Here is a 27,204-nt window from a genome sequence, read left to right as displayed (position 1 = left end):
ATGAGCATGTTTATTGTTTTCATGTTATTTTTGGGTAGTTTTAAATTTTTTGGGTAGTTTTAAAATTTTTGCTTAGGATTTTAATTGACTTGGATGAAACTGAATGGGGTCGGAGCAATTTGAATTGAATTCAAGCATGTTTGTTGGATGAGTTGCTAATGATGCTTTATGTTAAAATGTTTGTGAAAACTTGTTGATATGACCAAGCATGCTTGTATGTCCTTATTGTGATTTGCCTAAAGTGAATTGCTCGTTGCATTGTCCTTTGCCATAAACTCTGGGATGAAAGGGGATCTCGGTTGATATTTGAAGACGTCGGGCACACGACGATAAAAAGGTGCGCTGCATGGGAGGCAACCCATGAAAGGTATTTTTTTATTGTTTTATGTATTTCTTTTAGAGTGTTTGCTCAGTAGGCATCACCTCTCCACCAACGTTTCAAACTTATTTCTTTGCGTAGCTTTGAATAAGTTTGGGGGGTGATATGGTGGATGGTGAACCTATGAGCATGTTTATTGTTTTCATGTTATTTTTGGGTAGTTTTAAATTTTTTGGGTAGTTTTAAAATTTTTGCTTAGGATTTTAATTGACTTGGATGAAACTGAATGGGGTCGGAGCAATTTGAATTGAATTCAAGCATGTTTGTTGGATGAGTTGCTAATGATGCTTTATGTTAAAATGTTTGTGAAAACTTGTTGATATGACCAAGCATGCTTGTATGTCCTTATTGTGATTTGCCTAAAGTGAATTGCTCGTTGCATTGTCCTTTGCCATAACCCTGTGAGACTTGAGCCTATATATTTCTAAATGTGTGATTATCGTCATTGTGTTATATGTTTCTAGAACTTGCTCGCGATCTTCCTTGAGTCTACATAGTGAGTATAGATTTAGGAAGTGACGTTAGGCCATCCGTTCTAGCCTTGTTTTTACTTTCACCCTAAAATAAAAATCATAATCCTTTGTTAGCCATATTTGAGCCTAATAGCCTTTTTCTTTGATAACTTGGGGTTGTATATATGCTTGAAAATAATTTTGGGGGAAAAGAACACTTTTGGATGATAAGAAGAATTTAAAGATGAAGTATTGACTTGAATATCGTTGGAAAAGTGGATGTATGCTTTTAGTTGTGAAAAAAAAGAGTTGTAAAAAAAAAGAAGAATAATTTGGTGGTATAAGCTAGGCGAAGCCTAGAGGGGCTATAAGCTAGACGAAGTCTAGAAATGCGTAAGAAACCAAGTTTGGGGGAGAATTGGTAGATGAGAAGAGTCTATAAAGACTACTGAGGAGTTGAGTTGTTTAAAGAACGAAGTTATTATAGTTTCGAAAGGGATTATAAGTCACTTTGGCCAAATTTTCCTCACCTAACCAAAAAGCCTACATTACAACCTACAAATAAGACCTGTCAGATCCTTGATTTATAGTCACAAAATAGTAGAGGAGAGGTTAGATTTCGAGCAAGCCTATGGTAAACTATGCATGATTGATTGATTTGAGAGCTTGTATTTTCCCTATACACTTTGAGAGTGGGAGAATTACACTACATATCTATCTTGTGAGGGCAAATTGACAAGGTTACGTACGTGTTAGTAACTTGAAGCAATGATCAGTTGGTTTACATGTGTGTGAAGTTATTGATGCATGCTATTGTTTATTAACTGAGGCAATGATGAGATCCAACTTATGTGTACGAGTTTATATTTGATTGTTGTCTGCTTCTTGTTTGAGGACAAACAAGTGATTAAGTTTGGGGGAGTTGATAAACTCGTATTTTAACTGTTTTATTGGGAATTAAACGTGATGATAATTGGTGTTTAAATGCATATTACTAGATTTTACGTCCATATTTCACTATAAAGGTGCTTTGATGAGTTTATCCAGTGTTTGAAGTTAAAATAGGTAAAAAGGAGTCAAAATGAGCCAAGCCGTGACTGGGGTCTGCTTCAAACGTTAATCTGCCTATCAATATGGGGTCCAAATCCTATTTTTATAGTACCATTGTCTTCATCATCGAAAGAGCTTCGCGTGGGTACCTCACACGCCCCAATCGGAGTTCGGATGAGAGAGATATGACCGATCTACGAAAGCCGCGCGGACTGCCAGGAGCTACCCGGCCGGGTGGATTTTATGTGCAATAATTCCACCCGGCCGGGTGGCCAATTTTGTTCATAAAGAGTCCAGAGACTTCTACCCGACCGGGAGGATTTTATGTGCAATAATTCCACCCGGCCGGGTCCGTCTGACTGACGATTTTTAGCCCAGAATCGATTTTTCTGAGGAAAATAAAAAGAGAAAGGCTAGGGCAACGAAAAGGCATTCTCTCCAAGCCGCAAAAACACACACTCTCTCTCTAGGAAGCACTATTGGAAGAAGATTGGAGATTCAAGCTTCAATTCCTCCGCCAATTGTAATCCGTATCATGGTTTCCCTTGTTTTTCTTAGTTTCTTTTTGTTATCTACCTTGAACATGAGTAACTAAACCTTTTATGTAGAATTCTTGGTGAAGATGCATTGATTCATAGTTTTAATCCAATTAATTTCGTTTTTATCTTGCTCTTGTAATTGTTTGAATTATTCTTGTGCTTTTTCCTATCAATTGCTTGATCACCAATTGGGAGTGTTAGGATTTCTTAGAGTAATCGGGAGATGAAATATTTAATCTTGAAAGAAGAATAATTCACACCTTAATTCAATAAAACTCGGGAGAGTTGAGATTATGAGTGTGATCTTTAATCTAATCAAACCTTTGGGAGTTAGGTCTAAGATTTAGAAGGGGACTTCACTTATTACACCTAATCTACAGATTTCTCACCTCGGGAGGGGGTTTAATCTACAATTGTGATTGATTCAACAATTCTAGAGACTTTAAATGGTAAATTGGTTTTAATTGGGTTAAGCTATGAGTTGTGCATCGGATCCTTGAATTCTGCATATTTCTCCATCATCTACACAACTTGCTTTATCACTCTCTTGTTTATTTGTTCTATTTTATTCTCTGAATTTACATGCTTTTAGTAGTTGTTAGTTTCAAAACCAAATTTCCTGATTGTCTGGATAGTAGTTGAAATTTGTTCGTGGTACTTAGGTTTACACTTTATTGTCTCTGTGGGATACGATATACTCTTGCTTGCTATTTGCTACGATAACCCCGTACACTTGCGGGTATTATTTGGGTAAAATAAAGTTGAGTCACAAAGGGTATAGATGAGTCCAACTTCTTAGAGCATCTACAATCCTAGCTCCATTCCATCTTCAATTCATCTCATCTCTACACTATTCATGAGCCTCACACCACTTTTTACTTTTTATTCTATCTCTTTCTAAAGAGCTATCTCTTTCTAAAGAGATAGCACTTACAACTCTCCATATCCAATTCATCCCATCTCTTAACTGTTCATAAATCCCACTATTTCATTTTAATTTAATTTTTTCCCGAACAAATTTAATTTAAATTGAGATGAAATATTATTTTAAAAATAATATTCATATATTTTATAGAAAAATACTAAATTACATAATTCATATATTTAGTGAGATAGTGTTTCTTTGGTATAAAAACAATTATGTGACGCATGAGATATTTACAGAATAGTTTAGGATAATTGGATAATAAAAAAGAAAAATAAATTATTTAAGAAAACGGTCATAAAACTTTAACATTTGACGAATCGGAAAATTTTATTAATTTTGATAATTTTTTTATTTTCCTGATTTAAAAAAATTTAAATCATTAAAATTTGACCCTCGCTCGCGAAGCGGCGAGTGAACATCACCCCAATGAGAGCGTGCCACGTGGGCGGGCGCGCATGGCGAGCTGGCTCGAAAATTTCTCTATCGGGCGAGAAATTTTGGAGACGAGAGAGCTGCAGCCCCAACTCCTCGTCGTCTCATCTCAGCGAGACGAGATGGAGATGGCGTGGAGCTAGGCTGTAGATACTCTTATATAGTCTTATAGTGAAATGTGAATAAAATAAATTTAATGGAATGTGGAGTGCATATATAAAAGGCGAATTTTGGCCATCATTTCGAATATTTATAAATTTTGGGTAAAATTTCTAATATTTATAATTTTTGGGCCATATATTCAATATTAGGAACTTAGTTTCTATCAAATATTAAATGACATTAATTTTAGTGAAAAAAAGCTGCCTCTTCAATTTTTCTTTATATAATCATGAGACCATTAAAATCAAGTTAATTAGTAGTATATAATTAACAATTATTATGATGCTTATTTATTACAAAAATTAAATATTTTGACTATCAAATTATAGTTGATTTTATTTTTTGTACGTTTTTCAATGTTACATTACAATTAGTATACATAATTATCAATTATTATTAGCACCAAAGCAATATGATGCACTGATTAACGAAATTGAATATTTTAATTATCAAATTATTATTGACTTAACTTTATGAGCGTTTTTTTACGTTACGGGGTATTGGGGGAATGATCTATGTGTCTTTATAAAGTGTTAACCCGGCCACCAATTAATTTTCCAATATTTAAGGTACAATTTTATAGGATTTGAATTCGGGAAGTTAAAAAGGTTTTTTTTTTTCTTATAAAATGAAAGGTTTGGAAGTGGCTTCAATTTTTTTCAATATAAATATATGACATTTCATAGTTTACAATCAACATGTTCCAACCTTTTTTCCACTATATTCTTCACAACACTCTCTGCAAAAATCCAATCCGGTTTTAGGTATTTTTCTAATTTTACATCAGTATTGTTTTAACATAAAGTTAATTTTCTACATGGTGATTTTTGTTTCATTTGTGTATTAATAATGTTTGCTTTGAACTCTCAATTCATTTTATTTTGTGATTGGGGAATTGTTTATTTCCAGTGATCTATTTGTATGATTTTTTGCTATCCTAAATTCACAATATCACCTCTAATTTTCAATGACAATTACTACTTATTTTTGAATTTTGATATGTTAATGTATTTGTTGTTGATTATTTTTAATATATTCAATGGTTCTTTCCTTCCATTTTCCTTAATAATTGCACAATTACCATGATTCAAATGATCTTTATATTTTACACAATTTTCTATTTTAGGAAGAAAATTAATAACTTCACCCCTCAGTCCATTAAAAAAGAGAGAAAGAGCGAAAGTCATATTCAAGAAAATCAAGATGAATAGTTCTACTGAGTTGCCCTTTTTGTATGATAGATTCATTTTTTAATATGAAATTAGTTTTCTATATAGATAGATTATTTTTATTTATGTATAAATAATATTTGCTTTCACCCTCAATTCATTCTCTTGATTTTTTTGTGATTGGGGAATTATTTTTGTTTCAATAATCTATTAACAATATCTATTTTCTCTACATATATTTTTATTTTTGTTTTGCATGTAGAAATTACTTTATTTTTATAAATATTTATTAATATTAAGTAAATTAAAATGTGTGCATCGCACATGTATTTAATAGCACAGTTAAATTGTTTTACTTGTTTATGATATTTGACCCTTTGATAATAGAGTTATATTTGACTTTACAGTAATTAATTCAAAATATGAATTTATTATAATGAAATTAAATCAGTAATTAATTTAAAATATGAATTTACTATAATGAAATTAAATCAATCGGTGCATTGCACGGGGGTTACACTAGTTAAAAGTAATAAACAACAAATGAGATATTTATTTATTGTTGGACGGACGAAAATGACAAAATGAGACGATTATTGGTGAAAGGAGGGAGAATAATTACAGAAATAAATTATCTAATACTCCTTTCGTCGGAAGAAATATTTATTTTTAATATAGAATTTTATATATTTTTGTTGGTAAAGACAACAAAATTTTTTGTAGATACTGTTAGTATTTGTATAGCGATATCCATTTCAACATACTTCCTCCGGTCCTTATTAAATGTCACATATTTGACCGGTGCGAGTTTTAAGAATTGCTTGACTTTGTTAGTAAATGTGGGTAGAAAAAAGTTAGTGGGATGTGAGTCCTACTTTTATATATTAGTTTTATAATAAAAGGTGAGTGCGAATAAGTTAATGTACAGTCCACTATGAAAATGTTAAAAGTAAAATTTGACATTTATTGAGGACCGACATTTAATGAGGACCGGAGGGAGTAATTATAAAGGACAACCGTGTCATATATAGAGACTATAATTAAAAAGTAAATTGAATAACCCTTTAAAAATAATTTATTGGAGAAATAAAATATTTAACAGATAAGGACATTAACATCTCATCTATGGATGTACGAAATAAATTTCTAAAACTTCATTCCTGCTTCTTAAGCATGGAAAAGAAGTTGCATACCCATGGAATATTTTGAAATAATTCTGATATATAAAGTCAGTTTTAAATTTTATTTTCCATCACTCACTCTTCGCATATGATCACATTATTGCAAATGTTCTTTTCGTTTCACAAGGATTGAGCGCCTACAGCTACCAAAGTTTTAAATGAACACGATATTATGTCAATTTTAATAAAACCAATACACCAATTTTGTAGCGTCGTATAATCGACATCTTTATTTCTATTGATGGAGAATGTCATCGCCTATGTGTTGGGGCGAGTAAAATACCAAAAAATCAAAATTTGAATATTTGATCTGAAACCAAACCAAAATAAAAAATTTAATCTGGGGTGTTTCAAATTTTAGTCGATTCGATTCGGAACAAGAAAATGAAAAAATCGAATTTATTTTTAATATTCCAGATATAATAATATTATAACTAAAAAAAATTCTATTTGAGTTGTTTGTACTAAACAAGAAAATGAAAAAAGCCGAATTTATTTTTAATATTCCAGATATAATAATTAAAACAAATTCTATTTGAGTTGTTTATACTAATTAATAAATGTTATATTTAGATGGGGATGGATCCTCTACTGTGCACAGCACAAGGAGCTGTGCATAATATGGCAAAGTTTTGTGAACAAAAAGCAACCATCTCTTTCTCTCGTCTTTCAATATTTTCATTTTCTTTATTTTATACCTTCTCTTTCATTCAGTATTTTTGTTGGAAAGAAATCAATTAATGGAGTAGCAATCAAGAAAGAATCCCGTGATTAAGGAATTGCAGTGTAATTAGGAAAATAATTGGAGGAGAATCCATGCCATGTTTAGCCTATAAAAGGGCATGTAAGCCAGACTGTATAATCTCGGCCAAAAGACTTCAATCTACCAGCATCACAGAATGTCAGACGATGAAGAAAAGCCAAACCTCGATGATACGAGGTTAACGATGAGTAAAAATGTTACTCTAGCAGTCAGACTCAACGGGACAAATTACCCACTTTGGAAAAAACTAATGAAGATCGCGATTGTCGGCAAACCGACATATCACTGGTGTACCAAAACCACCGGAACCAAGGGAGAAGGGCTACACCGAATGGGAAGAATCCGACATGATTGTTTTTTCATGGATACTCGACAATATCAATACAAATATTGTCATAGATTTTGCTCACCACCACACTGCATAGGCTCTGTGGGAGAGCCTATCCGTCACGTTCGAAAACGTCTCGGATCCGTACCTGCTCTACGATCTAGAAGATAAGGCTGGAAAAACGGTCCAAGGTGAACAGGAGCTCGAGACTTACTGGCGCCATCTACATGGGCTCTGGATCGAGATTGATCGATGCCCCCAATGTCCAATCGACTGTTGCAATAAGGGCGTCGGTCAGTTGAGGACGTATATAGGGACGAAGCGTTTGTTCAAGTTCCTAACGTGATTGAATGAACGATATGATGTGATTCAACATGATATTCTAAAAGAAAGCCCACTGCCCTCAGCCGAGGCCGCATACGGATGGGTGAAACGAGAAGCTACCCGATTGAAGATCAATGCGCCAACAACAAACTCGGATCTCCCAACCGGCGCAACCAACGATGGTTCATCATAGGGCTGGGATTCGCAGCCCGAAATCAAACACCGCAACACCAAACCCAACCACCGCGAGCCGCCGCACCACCACCAAACCGCCGAGGGGGGCTCAAACCTGACTATGGTGCTCCAACTGTAAAAAACCGAGACACACAAAGGAAAATTGTTTCCTTCTCGTCGAGTTCCCAGACTGGTGGGATGAAGGCCAAAAGGCGAGAGCACAGCTCGCAGTCGGAATCGGAGATGGAGATGGCTTATTCCATGAAACGGCCGGCAACCGAGAGGCGGTGAATGCCCGAGGGAAAGCGGACGACGGCACCCAACAGCAGGGAGGTGGCGGCGGCAGGCGAGGCGAAACGGACCAACGAATCGGAGAGGCCACATTCGCCGAACGGAGGGGGAGTTATATCAGAGGTAACGGCGGATTAGGGAGTGGCGACCCTAGGTGTGCACACGGTTCAAAAACCGCCGATTCTGGTTTAGAACCGGCGGTTCACGGTTCACCATTTCCATGAACCGAAACTGGCCCGCCAAGGGTCCCGGCGGTTCTGGTTTCGGTTCAAAAAACTGCCGGTTCACGAGGCGGTTCAAAACCGTTGATTTTTGGCCAAAACCGCCGGTTCCGGGCTGGTTCGGAGGTTTGAATTTATTTTTTTCTTCTCGTTTTAGTGTTTATTTCAACGAGACTACAAGTGACAAGTCAACTTATAAGTTATAATTTACACTTAATGTTGGACTTGAGCCTTTGGGTTGAAAGATAGTGTATTGAATGATTCTCTTTTATAGCTACATGTTCTTGGATGTGTTGCTCTTTCTTTTAATGTGGGATAAAACTCCTTATTTATAACTACATGATACATCTCCATCATCTTTGATTATATTAGTTTATATCATAACTATCTTCTATTATTACAACTTAACAACAAATATAATTACATAAAGTATTATTCTTTAATTCTTTATCATTATTGATTTGTTTGTGTATAAGTTTATGTGTATGTTAACTAATAAATACCATTATACATATTAAGAGAATAATTATTATACAAATTGTATTAATCTAGTGATAACTATAATATGAATAATTATTTATCTATATACAAATCATATTACTCAATAATTGTTTATTCTTATCTATCAAGAATATATTCACAAATAATAATTTTATTTATATAAATTTACTACATCTATTAGAATAACAACTATTATACAAAATCATACTATTAGTCTACTACTAATATATAAACTATATTATACCACTAAACAAATCATTCTTTAGTTATCTATTTTTATCATTATTATACCAATTATATTAATTATTATTTTTTCACATTTTAATCAATATATTGAGAAAAATTAGCAACATATTTACATTTAAATCCAATTATTTGAACACATTCACATTCTATAAATATACAAATTATTAGCAATATGCAACATTCAAATTTAATTAAACTGTTCTAGTTGATGCTATTATTATCTATAAATTTGTCTTAGAAAAAGAATCATAACAAAAATAAAGATAAAGTTAGTAAATAATAAAATGTAGTAAAAAATAAAGAAAAGTAGAAAATAAAAGAAAGTTTTGTATCTCACATTGGAAAAAAATGAATGAATGATCTAAACATGTACTTATAAAAGAAAATACTTCAACATATTTTGTCCCATATTGAAAGTGAAACAAAAAATATTCAAGGATGTCTCTATAAAAGAGAAACAACCAAGAATGGTTTCTTAGAATTCTTAAAAGTGAGCATATTTAAATCCAATTATTATTATTATTTGAACACACCCACATTCAATAAATATACAAATTATGAGCAACATGCAATATTCAAATTTAATTGAACTATTCTATTTGATTATATTATTATCTATAAATTTGTCTTAGAAAATGAATCATAACAAAAATAAAGATAAAGTTAGTGAATAATAAAATGTAGTAAAAACTAAAGAAAAGTATAAAACAAAAGAAAGTTTTGTATCCCACATTGGAAAAAGATGAATGAATGATCTAAACATGTAATTATACAAGAAAATATTTCAACATATTTTGTCTCACGTTGAAAGTGAAACACAAAATATTCAAGGATGTCTCTATAAAAGAGAAACAACCAAGAATGGTTCTTAGAATCATAGGCCCAACAAATAAATATGGGCTATTATGAAATTATTGTATTTATTTATTTGTGAAAATTGATTTTTATATATAAAAGTTGATTTTTATAAATAATAAAAAAATTTTAATGTTATGAACCGGCGAACCGCCGGTTCCGGTTCGTGATATTTCTGAACCTGAACCGGCCCGCTTGAACCGTCGAACCGCCATCCGGTTCCGGTTCCGGTTCATGAACCGGCGGTTCCGAACCACCGGTTAACCGGCTGTCCAGTTCGGATTGTGCATACCTAGGAGACCCTAATCCCCAATTTAAAATGTTGAATTTACTGCATGCCCCCTCAGTTTTGCCAATGTTAAAAAAAGACCCCATGATACGAATATTTATGAGCCTAGTCCCTGTATTATTGTTTCTATGCATAATAGTCCTAGTAAATTGCGAATAGGTCCCCAGCCTCATAAAATCCAAAAAACTACCCCTATATTGCATGAGGTGAGTGATCAATTGTTAACTCATCATTTAATTACTAACTACAACCAATTTAAGACAATAGGATTTTAGAAAACTTGTGGTCTACAATTTGCCACGTGAATTTTTGTTTTAATTAATTAAATCGAAAAAGATAAAAAAAACTACCAAATTAGGGTTTTGGATGAAAATGTCAATATAGTGTTTCGAAAGTATCAACACAATGCTTTGAGAATGTTAACACATTGCTCATATTGACATTCTATATGTATTATATTGATATATTTTTATATATCATGTTGACATTTGTTACTATTCGAAAAATTGAAATTTTTTTATTTTTTTTTCAAATTTTGACATCGGAACATATGCAAGTGAGATGTCGTTAGAATCTTTACGAAATTATCTTTAGTTTGATATATATTGTGCGGAAAAATAATTTAAATCGAGAAAAGTTACATGCGTTTAAAAGTTATAGGATATTTTTCAAAAGTTAGTTACAACTAATTTGTTGTAAATTGACCTTAATACCCTTATTGACGTTTTTTGCTGACCGTATTGACATTTCGGGGCTAATGATCTAGGCCCTTAATTTGAATATCTAATGACTATTATTTAGTTGTAGTTAGCAATTAAGTATTGAGTTAGCAATATAACACTCCTACATTGCATGAAAAGTCCTTTTTAGGCCCAAATCATTTTGCACCTCTAGAAAAAATCTTTGTAGCATGTATGACCTAAAGTAAAAATTACTCTAAGGAGAGTGGATGGATATTTGATTGTGGAGCCACAGATACAAAATGTCGTACGATTAAAAATGATTTCTTTGCAATTACTGAGGCTTCAAAGAGTTTGATACAAACTGCAGATGGGGAATTGACTGCTGTTAGTGGGAGTGGGACCATTGAGATTTCTCCCACCTTGAAACTCTCTAATTGCCTTTATGTGCCCAAATTGTCAAATAAGCTCATGTCCATTAGCCATGTTACTAAAGAGTTAAACTATACTCTATTGATGCACCCAAATTTTTGTGTATTACAGGATATCAGGACGAGGAGGATAATTGGGCGTGGCACTGAGCGTTAAAGCCTCTACTATGTGGATGAGATTACTCAACAAGGTGGCACTGCGATGCTTGCTCACAGATCTACTGATAGAGAAGCTTGGTCGTGGCATCGCAGAATGGGGCATCCATCTTCGGGTTATTTAAAACTTTTGTTTCCTAAGTTTTCTAAGTTATAAGATATTACTTGTGAATCATTTGTTTTGGCCAAAAGCCATACACAATCATTTAAACCTAGTGATACTCGGGTTAAAGACATTTTTTCCTTAGTGCATGCTGATATGTGGTTTAAATTATTTCTTAATTTTTGTAGATGATTGCACTAGATTAACGTGGGTGTATTTTTTAAAAAATAAATATGAGGTTTTCGAAAAATTTACTCTCTTTTTTACTATGATTCAAACTCAGTTTCAAACCTCTATTAAAATACTTAGGTCTGATAATTGTAGGGAATTTGTTAATAAGGAAATGACAAATTTTTTCCAGAGTAAGGGACTTATTCATCAAACCACTTGTCCCTATACTCCCGAACATAATGGAGTAGCAGAACGGAAAAATAGATTTATTTTGGTAATGACTAGCTTTGTTTTTTGACTCAAATGTTGCGAAATTTCTTTGGCCTGAAGCTGTAACCACTGCAGTCTATTTAATCAATCGTCTACTACAGAGATCTTAGGTATGAAAACTCCTCTTCAAATTCTTTCAGCCTCAACAAATATTCCTGAACCCCTGACTATTCCTCGCAAAATTTTTGGTTGTTGTGTTTATGTCCATGTTCCCAAACATGAAAGAAGTAAATTCTCCGCTTGTGATATTAAATGCGTTTTTATGGGATATAGGTTAAATCAGAAAGGATATAGGTGTTATGATCCAACTTCTAGGAAGATTATTACAACCATGAACTGTAACTTCTTAGAAAGTGAGTATTTCTATCACACCCAAATTTGGGGTCAGGGGGAGAGTGTCCCAAGTCAGGGGGAGAGTGTTCGACCCCTTCATTGGGATGTGCCACAATTAGGAAACTCTGAAGCGGGACCAACTGTGACACCTCAACCCCTCTGATGTATACTCTTATAATAAATAAATCCCTTATCATAAAAGCAATTAATACCCGTGTCTAATTCATAGAACACTCATATTATATAAGTTCGAACCAACACTTATGCGATACATATTTCAAAAAAATATCCTATAAAGTAGTGGAACCATCTCACCACTCTTTGTACTATACATTTATCTACATGCAAAATGATGAGGAGGAGAAGGTTGCCAATATGTGTCAGCCGCCGAACCTGATAACACGTGGAGTTCCTATGACCCACGTCAGTCAAAACTTACTGCTATCTTATTCCTGAAAAATTTTGTGGTTTATATGAGCCACAACTCAGTATGTATAAATTTCCAACTTTAATTTCACATGATACAAGCATCAAGCATATTATTTTATCAATACATATAATCAGAAACAATATATATAACATAATTTAAAAACAAACCATTTCATATTCATATGCATATGCCACTCTATTCAGTTTATTATTCTGTAACAGTCAAGCCTGGTATCTGCCTGGGATTTCTCTATGACCCGAAGGTCTCTCTGTAATTGGACTCATAGGTCCCTCTGTATTTGACCCGAAGGTCCCTCTATATTTGACCCGAAGGCCTCTCTGTAATTGGACTCATAGGTCCCTCTAAAATTTCAGATCCAGTACAAGGCTGTCACAGATCCTCTTTAATCACATGATTCATGTACTTGTAAAACATCAATTACATATTTCTATCATAAAATTCATTTACAACATCATAACCATTGCACCAATTATATATCCATATCATATTCCACCATCTATATCAAATAACACATAATTATACTGGATCACATCATATTATCAAATCATTCATTTTGTTTAACACCTAGCATAGAAGCAAATAAAACATGTAAAATTAAAAGTGTGATTTATACACACCTGATTATGATAATATCTAGTCGAACACCTCTCTTCACATTCAACCATGAACCCTTTTTAATAGACGGAGATGACAAAACTTGCCATATTTCTTCTATCCCCTTTTCCTTTATATTTTTTTTCCTTCGATTTTTATTAGTAATTATTCCTACAAACTTTTGTATCTCCTCTGTAATCCTCCATCCCTCTTTTCGTCTAACTATATAAATATATAGGCAAGTTATCAAAGTCGGTTCCCTTTTTGCCAACCTTTTAAAATTATTTATAGATATATATATTTTCTATTATTTATACTTTGAGACTATTATAAATTCTTAAATATTTTGGAATTATCTGTGACAATGACACCTAACTATGCATGCAACACATGTAAGGATTTTAATTTAAACACGTATACTACATAAACATGTCATAATTCCATATTCTAGTAAAGCTAACGTGTATACATATACACGGGGTGTACAAATATACTATTTATATTTCCATACACCACTACATGTATCCATATATAATTATTTTAATTAAACTAATTAACTAATAGTCTATACATAATACTTCATATTTTTGTTTTGCTCACATATAATAAATAACGTGAATATTACGTACAATTATATCAATTCACCATGATTGAATAAAACATCATCCATTATATTCGAAAAATATGTTTGTAATGCTAATAGTAATAATAATAATATGTTGTTATAAAATTATATTTTCATGTTAGGGATGTTACAACTCTTCCCCTCTTTAAGAATTTTGTCCGCAAAATTCGCTTTTCCCTTGAGTTAATGCATTCAATAAAATCACTTACCCGAAAATAGATGTGGACAGTTCTTTCTCATTTTTTTTCTTCAGTTTCCCACGTAGCCTCTTCGACCTTGTGATTCCGCCAGCTAACTTTAACCATTGGGATCTCTTTTCTTCGCAATTGTTTAATCTGTCGGTCTACAATATTAACTGGTTCCTCTATGTAACTCTTATTATCAGAAATCTGTATATCATGATCTCTCAGAACATGTGACGGATCAGACCGATAACGTCGAAGCATGCTGGCGTGAAAAACATTATGAATCTGCTTTTAATAATGTCAATCTTGGACAGTTTCTCGAATAATCTCTGACATTTCTAGAATCTCTATATACTGAACTTCTACATTTTCTACTATACAATGTCTCATACAGTGTCATAAATGAAACTGGTTAGTATACGCAAACTTTATCAGCAGAATATACTCATCCCATGAACCCTGAAATTCAATAACACGAGCACAAAACATTTCTTCCAACATCTTTATAGTTCTCTCTGACTTACCATCTTTCTAAGGGTGAAAGATATTACTAAAATATAATCATGTCTCCATAGATAGTAAATTGCGGACCTCTAGACATAAAAGATAGAATACCATATAATCGTGCAGCATCTTTCGCGTACTTTTCAGCTAAGTGATATAATGAACAACGCCATCTTATAGGTAAGAAATGTACTATTGGTGACCACCCTGTACCAAAATTTATGTTAATGTGTTCTCATTTTGAGACTAAAATAGTTAAAGGCTTCAACAAACCTGTAGGTACACACTATTCTGCTTTAACCTGTTCACATATCAAACACCTTGAAAGAAACTCTACGACTTTCTTCTTCATCTTCGACCACCAATAATACGTTAATAATAATGTTATTTGCATATGTGTAATCACTCTGCTTGACTTGTAACTCAAAGTATCTGTAACAACATTCAACTCCCTCTTACTCTTCAAATATTTCAAAATCTCGTGATCAACCAGTATGATGCCAAATCTTCGAAGGAAACAACACTGCTAAATCCAGATCAGAAATAGAATAAGAAGCTTCATGTACTCGTGATTGTCCTTGATGCATAAGCAATAAACTTTCCATTTTTTTAATAGAAGAAAACCAAATCCATGTTGCAATGCATTACTGTTAATAACATAATATCATGTACCTGTGGAAATAACCAATATAGATGACATAGTTAATCAATGCTTCAACTCATCAAAATTGTTTTGACATGCTTCACTCCATATAAGATGAGAACTCTTCCGTAATAACTTCCTCATCAATTCAACAATAATCGAGAATCATTTTCAGTTGACAAATACTTAAATATTATGTATATCCATTTCTATTCTTCAACCTGATACCATATGTCCCAATAATACCACATGATCTAGCTAGACTCACACTTACCCAACCTTGCAATAAGCTGTTTATCTCGCAAAACTTGTAATACCGACTGCAAGTGATTAACATGCTCATCTGTACTTCGTGAAATATACTAGTAAGTCAATAAAAATAATCACTAAGTGATATAGGAATGGTTGAGAGACTCCGTTCACCAATGCCATAAATAATTATAGGTGCAATAGTTAATTGGAAAGGCATAACCAAAACTCATAATAGTCGTACTGAGTTTTAAATGGTGTCTCTGCAAGATTCTCTTTAACTATCTTCAACTGATGGTATCATGATCGAAAACAGTTGTATACTTTGAAATTGATCAAATAAGTCTTCTATTCTCGGCAATAGATATTTATTCTTCACTGTCATTTGATTCGACTTCCAATAGTGTATATTATGTCACAGTGTGTCGTCTTTCTTCTTCAAAAATATTATTAGTAATCTCTAAGGTAAAACATTGAGTCATACATATCTCTTGTCTGACAAGTAACTGTTTCTTAAACTCCTGAAATTCTAATAAAGACATTTGATAATTGTGAATATAAATAAATGCAGTACCTGGTAGTAACTCAATAGTTAAGTTTGTCTCTTGATCAGGTGATACTCCAGAGAGATTTCCACTTCGAATAAATCAAAAGCCGATGTAGCTAATATAAAGCAAGTTGCAATTGGTCGATACCATTAAATATCACTCGATCTCGTCTCGGTGATTATATTACCCTTTCTTTAACATGACAAGTTGCCTTAGTTCGATGAAGTGACAACCAATTTATACTCATGATAATATCAAATTTGTGTATGAACAAGGGAATCAATATCCGCTGGCAGCTCAACTGAATTAACCCGCACCACGCAGTCTAGATAAACCGTGTATACTGAAACAATGCCAGCCCATAATCAACAACAAACATAGTTCTTGTTTAAAGACAGAATCTCTCTTTACTTCATCATCACAATACACTTCTTGCATATATTTATCATTAAATTCTCTAGGAAAATTGTGTGAACTGTTGTATTATAGCTTGTGGGACTGTTTCTCACCAATAGTAAGTATTGCTTCAAAGAAGAGACACTGTGTAATCAAAATGTTCTCTGACATACAACTCATCTGATTGAACACATGTTCTATCCTTTTCAACCATATCTCAGCCTCGGCCGGATCAGTAGTCTCATAAAGTCATCAATTCCATTTTTCCGTCCTATTTAATGTTTCTACCTCTTTGACTCATCATTGGTCCATGTATTTACTGGAAATAACCATATGATGCAATATGTATATGAGATGTTTCTATAATTAATCGACGATGCAGGGCGGCTGACCCTTCTCTCCTCAGTGAGATATGTTCATGACAATACAAATGCAAATGAAACTTATAACATAAATGTATCATATGATATTCATGAATGCAATGTCCTAGCGGGATTCTATCCCCGCTCTGATTGTGACACCTCAACCCCTCTGATGTATACTCTTATAATAAATAAATCCCTTATCATAAAAGCAATTAATACCCGTGTCTAATTCATAGAACACTCATATTATATAAGTTCGAACCAACACTTATGCGATACATATTTCAAAAAAATATCCTATAAAGTAGTGGAACCATCTCACCACTCTTTGTACTATACATTTATCTACATGCAAAATGATGAGGAGGAGAAGGTTGCCAATATGTGTCAGCCGCCGAACCTGATAACACGTGGAGTTCCTATGACCCACGTCAGTCAAAACTTACTGCTATCTTATTCCTGAAAAATTTTGTGGTTTATATGAGCCACAACTCAGTATGTATAAATTTCCAACTTTAATTTCACATGATACAAGCATCAAGCATATTATTTTATCAATACATATAATCAGAAACAATATATATAACATAATTTAAAAACAAACCATTTCATATTCATATGCATATACCACTCTATTCAGTTTATTATTCTGTAACAGTCAAGCCTGGTATCTGCCTGGGATTTCTCTATGACCCGAAGGTCTCTCTGTAATTGGACTCATAGGTCCCTCTGTATTTGACCCGAAGGTCCCTCTATATTTGACCCGAAGGCCTCTCTGTAATTGGACTCATAGGTCCCTCTAAAATTTCAGATCCAGTACAAGGCTGTCACAGATCCTCTTTAATCACATGATTCATGTACTTGTAAAACATCAATTACATATTTCTATCATAAAATTCATTTACAACATCATAACCATTGCACCAATTATATATCCATATCATATTCCACCATCTATATCAAATAACACATAATTATACTGGATCACATCATATTATCAAATCATTCATTTTGTTTAACACCTAGCATAGAAGCAAATAAAACATGTAAAATTAAAAGTGTGATTTATACACACCTGATTATGATAATATCTAGTCGAACACCTCTCTTCACATTCAACCATGAACCCTTTTTAATAGACGGAGATGACAAAACTTGCCATATTTCTTCTATCCCCTTTTCCTTTATATTTTTTTTCCTTCGATTTTTATTAGTAATTATTCCTACAAACTTTTGTATCTCCTCTGTAATCCTCCATCCCTCTTTTCGTCTAACTATATAAATATATAGGCAAGTTATCAAAGTCGGTTCCCTTTTTGCCAACCTTTTAAAATTATTTATAGATATATATATTTTCTATTATTTATACTTTGAGACTATTATAAATTCTTAAATATTTTGGAATTATCTGTGACAATGACACCTAACTATGCATGCAACACATGTAAGGATTTTAATTTAAACACGTATACTACATAAAGATGTCATAATTCCATATTCTAGTAAAGCTAACGTGTATACATATACACGGGGTGTACAAATATACTATTTATATTTCCATACACCACTACATGTATCCATATATAATTATTTTAATTAAACTAATTAACTAATAGTCTACACATAATACTTCATATTTTTGTTTTGCTCACATATAATAAATAACGTGAATATTACGTACAATTATATCAATTCACCATGATTGAATAAAACATCATCCATTATATTCGAAAAATATGTTTGTAATGCTAATAGTAATAATAATAATATGTTGTTATAAAATTATATTTTCATGTTAGGGATGTTACACCAACAGAGCAAGCTAGTGTCATTGTCGAGCAGATCACGTCCACTGTGGAGCCTCCTCGGTCTCCATTGCCTGAACCAGATCCTCCTCCAGTGATATCTGAGGTAATTCCCGAAATTAGATCAGAGAATAAAGTTATTAGCTCTAACCAATCTGGTGCAGAGGAAGATGAAAATGCAGCAATTGATGGTGATACTAGGTGATATATCTTGCCATTTGGGAGCACCCGTGGGGTGCCCCCTAAACGATACAGTCCGCAAAGAACCAACTCAAGGAGTCGGTATCCTATGGCAATCTGGCTAAAGCAAATTTGAGCGAAATGGCCAGGGCATTTGAAGCTGTTCTTTATGAGGAAGAAGAGGCCCCTCGAACGGCAAAAGAAGCTATGAAGATTGCCCACTGGAGGCAATGTTAGTAGAGATATGGGCCCTAATCAAGAACAAGACATAGGAAGTGTGCTTGAAACCAAATGGAATCAAAATTATAGGTTGTAGATGGGTCTGTACTATCAAGAGAAGGCCAGATAGATCAATTGAACGGTATAAGGCGAGATTAGTAGTCAAGGGATACACTCACATACGAAGTCGACTATGCTGAGACTTTTTCCCCAGTGGCAAGATTGAATAGTATTCGAGTACTACTTTCCATAGCGGCAAACAGGGAGTGACCACTACACCAATTTGATGTGACGAATGCCTTTTTACATGGGGAACTGTCCAAACCAATCTACATGGATGCACCACCTGGTTTCTCTGACGAATTTGAAGGAGGGAAGGTGTGTAAATTCAAGAAGACACTGTACGGGCTAAAACAATCTCCTAGGGCATGGTTTGGGAGGTTCACTGAGGTAATGAAGAAGTATGGGTACAAGCAGAGCAACTCCGACCACACTATGTTCCTATAAAGGAGAGAAGGAAAAATTACATGTTTGATTATTTATGTAGATGATATGATTCTCACAGGGGGATGATGATGATGAGATCAAGCAGTTGAAGAAAAATCTCTTTGCAGAGTTCGAAATGAAGGACCTCGGCCTACTCAAATACTTTCTAGGAATTGAAGTACTACGTTCGAGGAAGAGAATCTTCATCAGCCAGCAGAAATACGTACTTGATCTATTGGCAGAGACTAGAATGCTAGACTGCAAACCAGCTGATACTCCTATGGCACAAAATCACGGTTTACAGATAATCGAAGGGGCTGAGTCTACTTATCGCACAAGAAACCAGCGTCTTGTTGGGAAATTAATCTACTTGTCCCATACCCGACCTGACATTGCATATGATGTTGGAGTGGTTAGCCAATTCATGCACGCACCTCAAGCAACTCACTGGGAGGCAACTCTTAGGATTGTAAGACATCTAAAGGGGACGTCAGGACATGGAGTGATGTTCGAGAATAATGGACACTTGGAGATCCACAGATTCACAGATGCTGACTGGACAGGAAATCCAAATGCCAGAAAATCAACTGCAGGGTACTTCACCTTTGTTGGGGTAATCTTGTTACGTGGTAGAGCATGAAGCAGAAGGTAGTTGCCCTATGAATTACAAAAGCAGAGTTTCGAGGAATCAAGAGTGGTCTAACTGTTTTATGGTTGAAGAAGCTAATGACAAAGCTAAGCCTAAAGTCACAAAAGTCATGTAAGTTGTTCTGCGATAACAAAGCAGCAATCAGTATATCTGAAAACCCTATTCAGCATGATAGGACAAAACACGTCGGGGTGGATAAGCACTTCATCAAAGACAACATAGAAGCCAAAATAGTAGAGCTCCCGTTTGTGAGGTCTGAAGACCAACTGGCTGATGTTTTGACGAAGGCTATGGATTCAAGAAGCTTCCGAGAAGTATTAGGCAAGTTAAGAATGGGTGATCACATTACTTAACTTGAGGGGGAGTATTGGAAAGAAATCAATTAATGGAGTGGCAATCAAGAAAGAATCCCGTGATTAAGGAATTACCGTGTAATTAGGAAAATAATTGGAGGAGAATCCATGTTTAGGCATTGTTTAGCCTATAAAAGGGCGTGTAACCTAAACCGTAAAATATACTTGTGAATGAATTGAAATCTCTTCCTTTTATCAATTTTAAATATTTTCTTCTTTCATTCTTTGTATTCATTTTATAAAATGCTAAAAATATTGTAAAATTTTAAAATATTAATTATAGTTATCCTTCTTGATATATAAGTATTTATAAATGATAACTATTCAAATCATCAAATATATACGTTAAAAATGAAAGAAATAATATAAGGATTTTAAATGATAACTTTTCAAATCATCAGACATATATAAAATAATTAAGGACTGCATATTTTGAGCTAATTATTCTGCTTCATGGTAACTATACCTCTCAAATTTTACAACATTTTGAGTATTATATATATATATATATATAAACAAAGAATGAAAATATTGAAAGAAGAGAGAGAAAGAGATTGATGCGTTTTGTTCACAAAAACGTTGCGTATTAGGTCATCCGCAACGCTGTCTCATATTCATCTCTTAACCGTCTCATCTCTTAACCGTCTCATCTCTTAACTATTCATAGGCCTCACTGTACTTTTCACTCCATCTCTTAACTAGGAGACAACACCTGCAACCTCCATCTCTTATCCGTCTCTTAACCATCTCATCCCTTAACTTTTCATTCAATTTCATTTTTATATTTTTATTTCCAACAAATTCAATTAATAAAAACACACTTCATTAAATAAAATAAAATTACAACTTAAAATCCTAAAAAAATACATAATTAAATTCGTGGCAAAATAAATAAAAAAGGAAATAATTTACAATACAAATTTATAGAAATTATAAAAACTACTCCGCTGGTGAATCATCCCCCGAAGGCGGTGGCGGTGCACCGAATGGAGGCAGAATACCAAGTTGTCCCGCCAGATACACAATACCGGTATGATGGGCTTGATATTGGGCGGGCGTCATCCGGGAAGTGTCTGCCATCGTGGCGGTGAAGTACATGGACATTAGGGAGGAGGGCGGCCCTTGCGAACCCGCCTGGCTTGATTCGTCTCGGCCCCTCCTCCCTCTAGCCGCCTTCGCCGCCTTGGTCCCTTGCGACTGACGGCACACACGGGAGGACCCCCTGCATCGTATGTTGTGCCCTCAACCTCCTGCGAGGCAACCTCTTGTGCGGCGCTTCCTGAACCGCCCCCACTAGACGAGTATTGGCCACCCGCCGAGTGCTTCGTGCGCTTCGAGGTCGAGCCCGTACTGGACTGGACACCGCCGGCCCACCTTTCGACGTCTTTGACGACCTCCCAAACATCGACATGTTTGAATTCTTTGCCGTTGTCGTTGAAATAGACTCGCAAAGCCGATCTCAGAATGTCGGCTCCAGTGGCTCCGCTTTGGTAATGAGCCGCAGAATTTTTTGAACTCTCTGTCGACTCGGTCAAAATGACTTCGAAGCATCTTCAATGTGCGGCGGGGGACCCCTTCGGCTTAATCTCGTTGTAGGCCTCAGTGACCTTTTCCCAAAAACACTTCAGGGATTGTTGATTCCCGACGATTGGATCGTACGAGACGCTGATCCAGGCGTTGTACAGAGCCATCGTGTCCTTGCGGCTGTACGGATGACGGCCTACATCCTCCTCGGCCGCCTCCTCCTCTTCCTCCACGACGTCGAATGCCCTGGAGCTTCCACCGCCTCCTCCTCCTTCCGGATTGGGTTCATCCGGATAATCCTCCCTAATTTGGGATAATCCCTGCGAATACTTTGGGGCGGAGGGGCGAGCGTATGCATCCACATCAAAATGGGGTGGTTGGTACCCCGCCGGCGTCGACGAGCCTTGGGTGCCCGGCGTCGACGAACCAGAACCACCCAAGACATTGTACATGCCCCTAGTCGCCAAATGCGTTGATGTCAAACCCGCCGGAGCCGCCAGAGTTTCCGTCGCCGGACATTTTCTGATGAAAATTGGAGAGTTTAGATGAAAATTGGAGAGGAAATGGAGATGATTTGGGTCGGTTTTAGTAAGAATTTTATAAAATTTTAGTTTTTGAATTCGATTAGATTTGAATAAAAAACCAAACAGTAAAACGAATGCTCTCCCCTGTTGACATACCGTATGTATGTGTTGCAATATGAACAAGCATAGTCATATCGTCAAATAAAAAAGGTTCAACTTCCAGAATTTGTTAGGAATAATATTTGAATTACTCATGCATTTGTTTTAATTGTCTCACAACGTGTCGTGTATAGTAAAATATGGATCCGTCCGCTTGACTTGGGCCTTAAACCCGGCCCAGAAGCTTGTTTGAACTTTCTAATTTCACATAAGCAAATGTTCTAAAGATTTTGGTTCGCATATTATGAGAAGTCATTCGAATTTGGACTTTACATATTCGAAATCCTATTCAATTTTTTATTTTTACTAAAATACCCTCAACTGTCGGAGGGCATTTTAGTAATTTCAAAATGTATTTGCAAAATTCGGTTGTGTTTGCAAAGTCCAAACCCCAAAGAATTCTCTCAATGACGCCAAATTTGCAATTCTTGATGTCAACAAACCATTTATGTTATGTTATTGCGCAATTAAGTTCATATTTTATAGAGAAGAAGATTGCTGCATTCAGATTCTGCTGACCAACTTGAAAAATGACAGCAAAAATAATTTTTTCCAGAGCAGAAATACTTCACAATTAACACTATCTACCAAATCTACAACCCTACAGAGGTAGAACAAGTGAGCTCTGCCACAAGCGTCTCTTTACAACACAAAGAAATCAACAATTTTCAAAAGAGAGAAATTACTTACACTACTACTGAGGCATAATCGACATGGACCGTGTAAGACCAAGCGACTTGAGGGCAGATTCGGGGAAGGGCTGTGTACCCGGCATCCACAAATTTCCGTTATGGGGCATCAATAACTGATGTTGGCTGCCCTTTGCTGCATCCTCCCCATCCTTAGAAGCAGAAACTTCTTTCTTCGTCTTCACAAATTCGAAGAACTCAGAGACTTGACTGGCATACCTTCACCAGTAACAATTTTACGCAACAAAATGAGATGGTATAGATTTTCGCCATTAATGGAAACGAATATAACAATGCAGCCAGTGAATGTCAACGGAACATTTATTCATAGTTGTGCACTTTGCAACATTCAACCAGAAGCAAAGACCAGATAAGAGGGAAAGCTAACATACTCTCGCTTTGCCTCGATGTCTTTGCTGAAATCAATATCTGGCTCACAGTCGAGAACCAAAGCAGGGATCTGTTAATTGCAAAACTAAGGTAAGTTGAACGATTAGAGAAGTTGAAACTAACAGATGAGGATTAAGCGCAATACCTTTTGGATGCTCGGGTGCATATGACCACCGTCCAAATAGAACACCTGATCCTTTATCTTCGGGTGTAAGGACCAATCAATGTCATCGGGTACATTGCTTACCGACAGTACTCCATGATTTCCAGTTTGGAGAGGGAAAAGCCAGCTTTCGTGCTTTTCGTGCAGGTCTTGCAGATATTTAAGGGAGACTCCGCCTTCCTCTGCTCTCTTACGCATCATCATACGCTTATGGCAAGTACTGGGACTTGCTCTAAGGTAGATAAAGCCATCAGGAATAAGACCGGGCAAACTTGAAACAACAGGATCAAACCACGAGTCGTAGATACTGATCTCCATCTCATTCATCCACTTGGCCTCATGAACAGCTCTCACAAAGACCTTTACATGATGAGAGTTGAGAAAATGTACATCAGTAAAGAAGAAACTACGCATCGTATTAGTAATAAATAAGCATGACCCTTCTCCCATTCTTTCTTATACTTTTAGGGGCACTGGGTAGCAGATACATCCTTTATTGCATTAACAATTCGGAAACATGAAAAAATCACAAACAACATGAACAGCGAAATGCATAACTAATAAGCTAAAAAGCATAATACATGGCACTTTTCTGATAAGCTTGTGATGCTAAACCACTTTGGTAGGAATTCTCCAAGCTAAAAAGCTAGTAAAAAAAAGACCATCCACGTTCGTCTCATACTTTATAATCTGCATACACGAATAAAACAGAGTGAAATCTTACCATTCTATCAGTAAAAACACTCCTTTCCATGAGCCTGAGGGGCTTAACACTGCCTGATGATTCCCTCTCCTGCATAACTCTCGTGACAAACACGTAGTTCTGGAACGTATACGCATATCTCTCCGGCTTGGCATAAAAAGCATCCAATATGTTGAAGTGGTCCGCACCAATATTCTGCCACTTGTCAATTGGCTCAGGAACAACCTCCACAATATCCCTAAGCTCGAGTGTTTCGTTCGCTATTCTCTGCAAGAAGGTGGTCTTCCCGACGCTGATATTTCCTTCGACACAGAGAGTGATCCGCTTCTTTTGAGAAGGCCTCACACCACCATCCTTCAGCTCTTCATCCACACTTTCCTTGATAAACGTTGTTATACTTTCGGCATGGTTCTTGTGTATGATACCCACCGAACTCCGCAGGAACTCCACCATTTTCTCACTCGATTTCCCAGAAAACTGCACCACATGTTCAAGCACGAATCCAACCAATTTTGTATGCTTAAGTCATTTCTTCACAAAATTAATTTTAAACCAGAAACATAATACTACCAATTTCTGGAAACGCTAAACAGAAACAAAAATTTGAAACATTCTTACTAACCATGAGCAAATTACAGTACTGAAAGCAAATAAATTTAAGGAAAAAACAGGCATTAAACAAGAGAGTAACAAATTTCGATACCTTATCTTTATAGAGCTGTTTAAGCTGCGCGACGCCGTCAAAGCCCTTGTCCACGAGCTTCCGCAGATTCCTGGGCCCGACTCCGGGTATTGTGAGCAAATCCGGATGCCCAGCCACGGATATTCTCTGCAAATTCGAGTTGGCGGCGCAAGTACTTAGCGATGCCTTGAACGGCGCACCATAATAATTCTCTTTAGACACCAGCCAAGCCCTATGCGGCGTTGTTTTCCAGCAACTGGAGGGGTCTGTTCGAAAGGAGGAGGCGGCGGCGGAAGATAAGTTGTGAGGGCAGCGGAGAGCGGCGGTGAAAGGAGACATGAGGTTGAGTTGTTTAGCGGATAAAAAAGAGGGGCTTCGGCGTAGCACCTTCTGCATAACTGTGGTGCATCTCACGTGTAATTTCTATACGTATCTGTATGGTATTTCTCAGAGAATTCAAGAATCGTACGGTCGTCGGCGGGAGATGTTGTGGTGAGGGTTTTTGGGAGAGAAAATGATGTCACGATCCCCAATTACTATTATGCCATCCACGGATATTATATTCATCTCAATTTTTGTTTAATCACGCACGGGGGTGTATCTCTAGGCCAGCTCGTCTTGTGCTTCTCGGCAACTCGGTCCCAAAACATCCTGAACTTTTAGTTGCTCGTCTTCCGACACGTTGATGTAGATGTGCGCCAAATAAAATGATTCCTTTGGGATGTAACTCTGCGACCCTTGCCCTTGCCTCTCTCCCAGTTTGGCTCCATATCACTCACCTCGTAGTCGTTAGTATTCGTCACCGCTGACGGTTGGAACAGGCTGTCGGTTGACCTTGTCAACAAATAAAGGTGGCCATCTAGTTCTATTTCATATTCTGTCGGCCTCGTGGATCCCTATCCTTTGAACGGACAAGCTCATTCAATTGTTGTTGCACATTCACGTCGAAATGGAAAGCAACTTTGTTTGTATCCATTTAGAGTATAAAATGAGAGAAAAAATAAGGGAGCCAATGAGAGAAAGAATAAGGGAGCCACTGCAACACTCTCGGCGACCGCTGAAACTTTTTTTCAATGTTTTAAAAACCGGACCGGCAAGCGAACCGGCGAAATTACTGGTTCACGGTTCAACCGGTCCAACCGGTCGAACCACCGGTCTAACCGTTTTACTGTTGCAAATATATATAAAAATATATTAAATTTAGTAAACAAAACATTAAACCTTATAGATAATTAGTGATGTATAAATATAAATAATATTAAAATTTAGTAAATATATTCATATATATATATTTAATATTAGTTAGTCTAGATAAAAAATTTAATATTTCATGTATTAAAATAGATAATGTTTATATTAATTTAAGAAAATTTATTTCGTAAAATAATATATAATTAACTAGGGTGTATATAAATTAAGTATGTAATATAAAAAATTTATTTATAGTAAATAATGAATCTTATATGGCACTAATAATAATATTGGTGATAAGTAGAGCATCATTCAAATATAAAGGATGATAATTATATATATTATAATTAACAATTATATTAAAGAATAATAAAACTAAAATGAATTATTAGTTTTTGTAGATAAAATTAATGGTTAATGTATAAAAATATTTAATGTTCAAATTCTTCAATGAGCTCATGTGGTGGAGTGGTAGAGGTCTTTTTAACTAGAAGAGAGG

The 27,204-nt window shown here is 35.4% G+C and overlaps 1 protein-coding gene across 1 annotated transcript; it reads right to left on the bottom strand.

The window, feature by feature from the left end:
• Window positions 1-23,418: 23,418 nt before the first annotated feature.
• Window positions 23,419-26,255, bottom strand: LOC121780027. The gene is made up of 5 exons (XM_042177544.1): window positions 25,536-26,255; window positions 24,854-25,309; window positions 24,112-24,489; window positions 23,969-24,036; window positions 23,419-23,795 (listed from the first exon to the last, which is right to left on the bottom strand). Exons 1-5 carry the CDS (start codon window positions 25,908-25,910, stop codon window positions 23,582-23,584), a joined length of 1,491 nt encoding a protein of 496 aa, XP_042033478.1. The 5' UTR covers window positions 25,911-26,255; the 3' UTR covers window positions 23,419-23,581.
• Window positions 26,256-27,204: the final 949 nt, after the last annotated feature.

Source organism: Salvia splendens, chromosome 19 (genome assembly GCF_004379255.2).
Source record: "Salvia splendens isolate huo1 chromosome 19, SspV2, whole genome shotgun sequence".
In the NCBI taxonomy this organism is placed as follows: Eukaryota; Viridiplantae; Streptophyta; class Magnoliopsida; order Lamiales; family Lamiaceae; genus Salvia; species Salvia splendens.
This window is presented reverse-complemented; position numbering and strand designations above follow the sequence as displayed.